Source organism: Struthio camelus, chromosome 3 (assembly GCF_040807025.1).
Source record: "Struthio camelus isolate bStrCam1 chromosome 3, bStrCam1.hap1, whole genome shotgun sequence".
Taxonomy (NCBI): Eukaryota; Metazoa; Chordata; class Aves; order Struthioniformes; family Struthionidae; genus Struthio; species Struthio camelus.
Window position 1 is genome coordinate 148,235,571 of NC_090944.1, and position 10,384 is coordinate 148,245,954.

The 10,384-nt window shown below is 56.3% G+C and overlaps 1 protein-coding gene across 1 annotated transcript; it reads left to right on the forward strand.

Moving 5' to 3' along the window:
* The first annotated feature begins 1,150 nt into the window (after positions 1-1,150).
* Positions 1,151-8,549, forward strand: LOC138066924 (uncharacterized). Its single transcript, XM_068940912.1, has 4 exons — positions 1,151-1,228; positions 1,414-1,552; positions 4,990-5,408; positions 7,268-8,549. Exons 3-4 carry the CDS (start codon positions 5,025-5,027, stop codon positions 7,511-7,513), a joined length of 630 nt encoding a protein of 209 aa, XP_068797013.1. The 5' UTR covers positions 1,151-1,228; positions 1,414-1,552; positions 4,990-5,024; the 3' UTR covers positions 7,514-8,549.
* The last annotated feature ends 1,835 nt before the right edge of the window (positions 8,550-10,384 follow it).

Here is a 10,384-nt window from a genome sequence, read left to right on the forward strand (position 1 = left end):
CGAGCGCATGCGCGGTGATCCCGCCGTGCTCCCTGCTGCCCTCGCGTGTCGACAGCGCAGTACTGCACCGAGGGAGCGACCGCATGCGCGGTGATCCCGCCGTGCTCCCTGCTGCCCCCGGGTGTCGACAACGCAGTACTGCACCCAGGGAGCGACCGCATGCGCGGTGATCCCGCCCTGCTCCCTGCTGCCCCGGGGTGTCGACAGCGCAGTACTGCACCGAGGGAGCGACCGCATGCGCGGTGATCCCGCCGTGCTCCCTGCTGCCCTCGGGTGTCGACAGCGCAGTACTGCAGCCAGGGAGCGACCGCATGCGCGGTGATCCCGCCGTGCTCCCTGCTGCCCTCGGGTGTCGACAGCGCAGTACTGCACCCAGGGAGCGAGCGCATGCGCGGTGATCCCGCCCTGCTCCCTGCTGCCCTCGCGTGTCGACAAGCCAGTACTGCACCGGTAAGGCACCCGCCTGCGCACTGGTTTCCCTCTGCTCACTGCTGCCCTCCGGTGTCGACACGCCAGTTCTGCAGCCGCCGCTGCCCTCGCCGGCGTACGGAGAATACTGCAGCCAGCCGGCGCGCACCCGCGCAGTGCCGGTCGCCGTGTTCGCCCCTACTCCGCCGTGTTTGGGTAACGGGTAAGCGAAGGGGCCGCGCTCCTCGCCCCTTCCCCGTGCTCACAGACCCGCAGCGCAGAGTGCTTTTCCGTACTGGTGCTTCCTTCCTGTTGTCGCGGGGACGGGCAGTGCCGCCTCGGCGCTGCTCCGCGGTGCCCTCACACCGGTGCAGCACCGGAGCCCGCTCGCTGATCCCCGCCGGGCTCTCGGGCACGGACCGAGCAGCCCCGGGGCGCCCGCCGCTGAGCGCGAGCCCCGCGGGGCCGCGGCGGGGGCGGCGGGCTGCAGCCCCGCGCCGGGAACACGCGGGGGCGCCGTTCCCCGCCTGGCCTCCCTCCCGCTCCCCCCTCGCCCCCTCCCCTCCCTCCGTCCCTCCCACTCCCCTCCTCGCCCCTCCCCTCCCCTCCCGCTCAGGGCGGTGCCGGCGCATGCGCGGTGCTCGAGAGCCGGGCCCCCGGCGCTGCCGCGCCCCGTTCGCAATCGGCGCATGCGCGGCGGGCGGCGCATGCGCGGCGGCGGGGAGCAGCATGGCGGCGCGCGGGGACGGGGTTTTCGCTGGGACGGCGGCGGGTGAGGGCCGAGGCCGCCCGGAGTCGGGAATCTGGGGGCCCCGGTGAGGTGAGCGCGTCCCCTCGGGCGGCCGCGGGCGTCGGGCGGTTCCTGCCCGCTGGGGCCGTCGCTGCGTGGAGGCGGAGGTGCGGGGCGAGGTTTGGGGAGGGGGCTCGGGCCTGGCGCCGGCAGCGCGGCCCAGGGTCTGCCGGGAGCGCGGGTTTGACCGTCCGTTTGCCGTGTGTCGCCCTCAGGGCCCCGGTTCCTCCCTGGCGCGGCCGGGGCGGGCGCTCGCCCCTGCGGAGGCGGCCGGGAGGAGCGGCGAGGCTGGCGGGCCCCGGAGCGGCGCTGGGCGGACGACTCCCGTCGCGGCAGGCCTGCCCGAGGGTGCTGGTAAGTCGCAAGGAAGCTTAAAGCTACCGGACCAAACCGATTTAAGGTCACTTTGAGCCAGGTGCAGTTAGCGCAGCGCCGAGAACGTTCACTTGAGAGTTGTAGCTAGGGAAACGAGAAGGTGGACAGGGGAAAAATATGCCCAGGCACCCTGAGGCCTCCCCCAGTCGCAGGCCCAGACTGTGGGCCCCAGCCAACCCGGGCACCAACTGACTGTAACCCCTGCTGAGCCTCGCTGAGCCCCGCGCCCTCCTGCACAGCTGCCCCACAGCTGTGGGGTTCCCCAGTCCAGTGTGTGTCGATGGGTCCTCCGTTGCCTCTTACATCTCCCCAGGCACGCGTATGCTGCACAGGGGTGTGGGTGTCTCCAGCAGTGGCACAGCAGCCTGATGCCTCTTGTCTGGAAGGTGGGGTCCTTCACAGCTCTTCTGGGCTCTTGGTGAGTTCCCTGCTGCCTCTTCTGGCATTCTGTACAAGCTCGTAGATCCTTCCTCCTCCTCCTCCAGTGGCTTCTCCTGCAAAGCTGACAGCCACATGCAGCACTTCTGTGCACTCAGTATGCATCTGGGGTGGCACCCCTGCCCTGAGGGCCCTGCAGATTCCCACCCTTCCTGCATCCAGCTCCCCCAAAAGCCAAGAAACCACCCACAGATCCTGTCCTAACACCCCTACAGACCCCAAAATGCCTCCAAACCCTGCCACAACATTGTCACTGACTCCAAACTTTCCCCCTCCAAGCCCCATACAGTCCTAAAACCATTCCTAGACCCTGTCCCCACAGCAGCGAGGTGTCCTAATTAGAGGGTGTAATCTGTGTCCCCCTTGACTCAGTCCTGCTTTGGAGAAAAGAGAATTTGCAGCACTTCTTGGTGAAGAATGTTGGCAGGTGGGTGCACAGATGACAAACAGATTTTTCTCTCTCTTTTTCTGAGCCACCTCTCGGGACCCTCTGTGCCTGCAAGAGGACTTTCTAAATGCGGCTGGTCTAGGATAATTGTGCTCTGTGCAATGCTTAAGGAGAACATTAACATACAATTGCAGGCTAAGGAATAACCTAAAAAAATAAAAGGCTCAGGAAAAGCCTAAGAGAACGCTGAAGGGCTATGGGAAGCCCCCAACCATACTGTAGAAAAAAGTGTGGGTCTTAGGCACGTCCTCAGAGAAGGAGAGATGTGTTACTCCAATCCATGGGACAATGGGTGCTATTAATTACCACCTTTAATTACCAAAAGCGTTGTGAAAGCAGAAAGGGCTAGAGATGATGCATAGCAGATTATGGACTATACGTAAAGTTGAAACAAACAACAACCCCCTCTTAAAATAGAAACAGGTTAGTCCTAGGCAGTAGATGAATGTAGCTTTGAGTAATGTGAAGAGCAGGGGTTATGTCAATCACCCTGAAAGCCCTGGAGAAGTGGTGCAAAAAATCTATACCCTTGTGGCCTCATCAGTCTTTTGGGTTTGTTTGGCAGGGTAGTCCACTGAAGGAGAACGTTTTGAAGAGAAGCAGCTAGACCTAGTGATCCAGTTGTTCACCTTTGGTCATTGCCTCTAAGGCAAGCATCCACGTATAGGAGGAATAATCTAGGAGATGTATCAAAAAGGTAACAGGTTTGAAACAGAGGCAGGCAATTTAAGTGCTGTCATTCTTCCATGTAGTTAAAGACTGAGAGAATTGTTGGTTAAGCATGTGTATACAAGGGTTTGAGAAAGGATATTGAACGGTACAATAACAGTGAACCAGAATAAGGTTTCATGGAAGATGGCATAGGTGTGTATTAGGTGATGTGCCTGCCTGTCTAATAACCTAGCCCTAGTTGCTGTATGTTTTGTTACCAAACTGTTTACCCTGTAACGTATGATGCCGAGTGCTGTTATAACTGCTGTCTCCATCTCCCCAAAAGGGAAACCCCATTCCTCCTGTTGAGGAAGGATCCCTAGGAATAGTGATCAGGATAACAGATCACCAACATATAACAGAAGGTCTGCACGTGTTACAAAAAGTATGCTGCATACATATTTCTTTGCATGTGACTTTATGTATCTATGAAGCATCATATTTTAAGAGCTACAAGACAGCAACTTATTATCATAGGGGAATGATAGTCAAGTGACCAGAGTTCCTGAAGAGGAAGTGAGAGTGAGAGAGAAGTATCTGAATTGTAAAATTAAGAGGTGAATTTCAGGAAGGCTCAATTGGTGCAACCCCAGGTTCCTGATATGGCAATGGTATTTGGGGAAACAGGAATATAGTAGCTAGAAAAAAGGTTAAAGCCTTATGAAATTAAGACTCTTTCTTGTCAGTTCCAACTTTAGGGCAATTTTAGGAGGATTTAATTTCCTCCGGCAGTGTTAATATAACTTGCGTGGTATCGGCAGACCACGGTGGGAATTACGGGAAAGGAGTCAGGAATGGAGCTGGAACAAGGAACATGATGCTGCTTTCACTCAACTGAAAGAAGCGGCTGTAAAATCTCCTGCCCTCAAATTCCCAGGACAAGGCAAGCCTTTTTCAGTAAGGATTCCCACATCTACTGATTTCGTGGGAGCAGCGCTGCTGCAAAAGAGCAGTAGAGGGAAAGTGGGTGCCAGTGGCATCATCCTTACATCCCCTTTGAGGCCCGAACAGAAACTCTCTGGCTGTGAGAAAGACTGTTTAGAAGCAATCTGGGCTGTAACTGTCTTTGAGACTTTTACCTTTTATCAGCCCAGATGCAGCCCAATCTGCTCAATTCCCTCTAAACTAGCTCACGTCAGGGAAATAAATAGGCAGCAGAGTATCCTCTGTCTAAGTGGGACAGTGGGCACTGATCTTAACAAGGGGGGAGTTACAGTGCAAGTGTACCAAGAAGCGGATCATCTTCTGTGCATCTGAATTGAATGAGGGGTAGAGCGCGGTTGTGCCAAAAATGTGGACACAGAAGGCTTCTGAAAGATTAAGCTCTAGCGGCTACTTAGTCTAACTTCCCTTTCACAGCAACCCAAGTGTCCTCATGGCTTCCAAAAGGGGAGTTGGGGGAAGCGGTATTTGTGGCTTGCCTGTGCTCGTTTGCTTTGCTTGTGTGTATATTAGATCTGCTTTTGTGCATATAAACGGGTTTGTCTTATGATTTTCTGCAGAGCTCTGATTTTTTTTTTTTGCTTTGCTTTATACTTTCGGAGGATGATGGATTTTACCGTGCCTCCATCAACAAGCGCTGGCTGACAAAGTTATAATGTCCCAGCGGAGACTCTTAGGCAAGACAGAGGAGTTCAGACACGCAGCCTGCCAGAAGAACGTCACCTGGGAGGGGTTGCTAGCCTTGAGCTATAGGCGCTGATGCATATGGCTCATTCTGGCAGACACGGAGGGGTTTTCTTTGGTGGCAGAAATTGTAGCTTGACTGTACACCCTATAGCGGCAGTATTTTTGTGTTTATAAATTGTGTTAATCTTAGGTATTCAGAACATCGGGGATCGACTACATGCTGCCATGAAGAACTACAGGCTACCGCTCTCAGACCTTTGTAAGTTACAGCGTGTCAAAAGCGGCCAGGAGAATCCAAATGCCAGTGGAAAGATTCTCTGCGTGGTCCTGCTGAAGAACTTCAGCTGTAGGAAGGTTGGCTGCATCCTCACTGGACTTGTGAGTAATAAGCCACAATTCATGGACCAGCCAAGGAGAGAGGGGAATAGTGGGCCCGTGGGTGCACCCTCGCTCTTGCAGACACAGACACTCTGGAGGTATAGGGATACAGGCAAGCAGGCCCACAAGTGGCCTCCACGTGCCTTTCGGTGTGGCTGCGGGTCCTCCGCACAGCAGTGCCCAAGTGGACTTTGGGCCCAGCGGTACACAGAGAGCTCTGCAGCTCAGCAGGTGAGTGGAACTGGAGCGGGTTGAGGGCTGTTCCGGGCTGTCTGGATCCATCTGGTTCCACTCGCTGTCCCTCTGTCCAGCGCTCCATCTTTTTCTTTCTTTCCCCGTAGCTCTGTCCGATACCCTGTCCCTTTGTTTAGCTACTCAGTGCCCTGCCCAGTTCCCCATCCCTCTGGTACTCTTTGCATCCCTCTGTCAATATCTTCCTCCCTCCGACTGGCTCCCTATCGCTCTATCCAGCTCTCCATCATCCTTTTCCCCTCTCTGTCCCACTACCTGCCCGCTGTTCCTCTGTCCAGCTCCCCATCCCTCTGCTGCTCTTGTCTGTCTCTTTGTACCTTTCCAGCCTTCTGTCCCCCTCTCCAGCCTTCTCTTTCTATTTCTGTCCCTCTGTTCAGCTCCCCATCCATCTATTTGTCTCCCTATCCCTCTTTTCCCCTCTTCTATCTCATCTCTCTGTCTGACTTCCCCTCCCTCTTTTTTTTCTCTCCACCTTTCTGGTTGGCTCTTCATCCTTCTCACTCTCTTCCCATTGCTCTGACTGGCTCCCTTTCCCTCTCTTCCAGTCCCCGTTCCTCTGTCTGGTTCTCCACCCTTCTCTTTTGCTTCCCATCCCTCTGTCTGCTTCCCCTTCCCTCCTTTCCTCTCTTTATTCTTCTGTCCACTTCTACATCCCTCTTTTTCTCTCTTCTGCTCCCTGGTCCTCTGTCCAGCCCTCCACCTGTCTGGCCCTCTGTCCTCTTTTTCTCTTCCTTTGTCCAGGGCCCTGACCCTGGGGCTAGGTCTCTATCCTTCTCTTTCTTTTTCCATCCGTCAGCCAAGCTCTCTATCCCTCTTTTCTTCTGTTCTGCTCCCTGTCCCTCTGTCCAGCTGAAGGTTCATCATTCCTTTGTGTTTTGTCTGGTGTGGAAGGTGTCAAGAGGCAATTGGTGCTCGGCAGAGACGATCAGTAGCAACCAGAGGGTCCCATCAATCTGCCTGGTTCAGGTCATGTCAGACACCTCTGCAGTGACTCTACGTGTGGGGGCACGGGGCTGTGGATGTGCAGTGGGGGAGCACTAATGGGCCATAGATGCTGTGGGGGATGTGGTAGACATTAGCATGTGGTAGAGATTAGCAGAGGCTCAGAGTACTCGGGTGTTAGGACAGGTGCAGGTAGGGCAGGGTGTGCTAGGGCAGTCTGGAGCTGCTGTTGTCCGTCTTACACGTCAGCGCAGTCTGCAGTTACTGTGTCTTGTCTGCCTGTGCGCAGACAGGGCTGCTGCGCGGTGCAGTTGGAGTCGTGATTGTGTCACTGGCATTGAGCCCTGTTTTCTGACTTTATGCAAACTGTTGTCTTCCCTACATCAGCCGTACTCTGCTCCTCTTCCAGGAGCCTGTGCTCAGCTCTGCTTTCCAACACGCTGTCACGTCACAGGGATTTCCAGCACGGTCTGTCTAACTTGGGCCACATGCTAGGCAGCCTGAATGAGTGAAGCAAAATCCTTCTTCTGTCATTGTCCAGGCCAGAGTCAGTTTCCCATCAGCTCAGTCTCCAGAGTTTGGAGTTTTTGGAGGCCTTAGTTTTTATCCTGCCTTGGCTGGACAGTGCTTTCTGAGAGTGTCCGTCAGCGGCACAGTTTCCCTGAGGAGGACCATCTACCGAAGGCTGGAGGTGGCCGAGTGCCTGAGCGAGCCTGACTGTATGTGAGGGCTGCTGTGACATCCTTGCGATAAAACGGAGCCTGAGAGAGTGACTGGAGCAGTGTAGAGGGTCAGTCATAATTGTGGGAATAGTTACGGGCCTTGGACTAGGGAGTAGTTCTAGGAGGGCTGTGCAGTTGCCTGGCCTCTCAGTAACTGTTCTGGCTTCTTTGCAGGTGCTGAAGCATAGTCTGGCAGTCGAAGGAGCGGTGTCACAGCTGGGAGCTCTGCGGAGATCTGTGGCTGGCCATGAAGGTCGAGCTCTGACTTGCAGCGTGGACACAGCTAAGTCTTGGGGCTGCACTGTGTGTGTGCAGGGCTGGGAGGTGGAAGGTGGTTGTCCCCTAGGTGGTTGCTGGTGTCACTGGCTGTGGATGTTTGCCCATGGAACTGAGGGGACCAAAAATATTAATTGTCTGTAATGGAGTTGAATAAGCGCTTGCAATGTTTCAGGTAGGTTCAGTGGAAGTGCAGCTTACTGCAGTCCTGTGGAGCGATTCTTGCATGTGCTCACATTTGAATGGTGGCTAAGACCAAGCTTATAAACAGCAACTGTAACATGATTCTGATGCATATCTTCCTGTTCTGCTGAACTTCTAAATGAAGGGGAAACTTCTTAAGCTGTGGGCAAAACTTGCACGCTCATGTGTACTTTGGTGTTTCTTGCTTAAAGCTGAGGGTTTGGAGTTTTTCACTTAAGGTTTATTGTTTAGTTTGTTGTTGAGGGTCTGTCACTCAGGGGCTATGGTTTATTACTTTATTTTGTGGGATTGTCTTTATCAGTCAGGGTTTACAGTTTGCTGACTTAGCGATCAGGGCGCAGGATTTAAAATCCAACCTCATCCGTAAATTTTAAAGCAACCACTTGGGTTCCAAGATTTGCAGTTTGTCACTTAGGGTTCAGGGCTTACGCCTTACTGATAAATGACAAGGGCTGAATCCTTAGATAATAAACTGTAAGCCCCGAAGCCTAAGCAGCAGGCTGCAAACCCTTCTTTGGGGTTCCTAACCTTCCCCTGTTCCCAGCGTTCAGCTTTGTGCACTGACCTGAGGTCTGGATTTGATAAGGCACAGGCCCATCGCACTGAGAGTGGTGATGTGACAGGTGAGGTGAGAGCTGTGAAAGTGTCTTGCAGGGCTCTAGTCTGGGGTAGGGCAGTAGTGCAGACAGGCAGGATCAGAGATCAAAGATCCTCTCACCTGTCAGAGCTGAATCCTATCCCTGAAGGAAAAAGTAGAGGGGATAGGCTGTCAGCTACTCAGACGCCTGCCACCTCAAGGGCAGCAGCAGGAGCTGACCCTTCCCCAAAGGACCGACGAACGCTGGTGCAGAGATGACTCTTCAGGTGTCACAGGGTAAGGAGAAGCATGCTGGCACCGAGGTCCATGGCAGACTCTCTCCCAAGTGTTGCTTCTGTGCAGTAAAACAATAAACAGTTGCTTTACTCTTTGCACTCATGTCTGTGGTTCCTGCTGTTGCTTTGCCTGAAGATGATGCCCAGGGGAGGAGGTTACACATTGTGTCTGGGATTGGGAGCTGGTCCCCACATCCTTTGTACTTGGGGGTCCCTGCGGTTCCCAGGGACCCCAGTGCTGTTCACAGGGCTTGGGGTAACTTCCCTTGCATTGCCTTGACCCTTGGGGCTCTTGGTGGAGATTCCCATTATTCTGGGGGCAGCCAGGGCCCCCCCAGGGCTGTGTGAAGTCCCCAGACTGCCCTCAGATTTGCTTTCAGCACTCCGCAACGTCCCTCATGTGTCGGTGGCGGGGGCCTGTGTGCCTGGAGACAGAGTTTTCCTGGGGAAAGGGGGAGCCTGCAGGCACCTTGCCGTCAGCTGCATTGAGCCCTGTGACATGCCTTGTGGCCCCTTTAGTGTGCACAAAGGCCCTTCACTTGAATTTTGGTTTGCCCAAGAGCCCTGCATTTGCCCTTTGGTGGTCCTCAGGACAGCTCAATTCACGTTTTGGGTTGCTGGCAAGCCCTCTGTGTGCTTTTCCGCGTGCCCTGGGGCCCGATGTTTGTTTTGCAGCACACTGCAAAGTTCCTTGTCCAGGGATCCAGGACAAGGATCCCTGGAAAGATCCAGAGGATCTTTATCCCCTGTCCCAGAGTTTTCTGGGTGATTTTTGGTGTGCCCCAGGGTCCTGCCTTTGCCTTTTGGTGCCCCCAGAGTCACTCTGTTTGCTCTATCATCACCTGGTAATATTTTTTTTTTAACTTCTATTGCACCCAGAGGTCTCGATTTGTTCTCTTGTGCCCTGAATACTCCCTTTTCCTCTCTGTACAGCTCACGGCTCTCCCTTCAGCTTTTAGCGAGCACCTCTCAGGCGCTGGGGTGCCTCTGCTGCCCTGGCAGCCCCAGCTGTCCCTGATGGGGCTGAGGGTAATTCCCTTCCCCTGGTTCCTGAGGGCTGCAGCTGTGGGCCCTGGGGCTGGAACAAGCCCCAGGTGGGGCTGATGGCCACGGCAGGCATGCGCCGGGGCTGGGGCCGCAGTCGGGAGGAAGCTCGTGCAGGGGCCGGTCTGGGACAACGGAGCTGCCTCTGAGCACCGCCCGCCGGGACCGGCGCTGCGGCCGCACCGCGGAGGAGGTGAGCGGGGCCGGGGGGTGCGCGCGTCCCGGCAGACGGGAGCATCTCGGGCCAGCGGAAACTGCGCCGGGGATGGCGGTGCACCAGGGCCACGGGGAGTGGTCAGGAAGGGGGTGCGCCGGGGCTGGGGGGGAGGTAGGAGGGGGGACCAGGGCTGTGATGGGGCGAGGAGGGGAGAAAAAAGGGGGGCGCCAGGGCGAGGGTGGAGCGAGGAAGGGGTTGCACCGGGGCTGGAGGAGGAAAGAAAAGGGGCGTCGGGGCTGCAGTGGTGCGGGGGGAGGGAGGACGGGGGGGCGTCGGGGCTGGCGGGGTTGGTTTATTGCGCGGTGGGAGTGGCGCGGGGGGTCCTGGGTCAGACCGGGACCGTGTCGGGGGGGGCGGGGGAAGGAGAGATCCAGAGGAAGGCCTGGGAGAGTCGCAGTGGGGGCAGGGGCAGTGTCGGAGCTGACCCGGGGCCGGTCCGGCGGCGTCGGGGGAATCTCGGGCCGGGGTTGGGGATCGCGGGGCCCCTCTCCGGGCTCGGCGGCTTCCGGGTCTCGGGGGGCGGGGGAGGGGGTGGGACGGAACGGAACGGAATCGCCGCAGGGTCAAACCTCACCGAGCGCTGAGGACCGCGGCATGCCGGGAGCAGTAGTCTTCCGGCACGGGGCTTCCGGGCGGCCATGTTGTTTTGCGGGCCATGCCGGGAGCAGTAGTCTTCC

Excerpts from the sequence above, each read along its gene's own strand:
- LOC138066924 (XM_068940912.1), top strand. The coding sequence starts at position 5,025 with ATGAAGAACTACAGGCTACCGCTCTCAGACCTTTGTAAGTTACAGCGT. Across the intron at positions 5,409-7,267 it reads AGAGCTCTGCAGCTCAGCAG|GTGCTGAAGCATAGTCTGGC; the intron begins GTGAGTGGAACT and ends GCTTCTTTGCAG.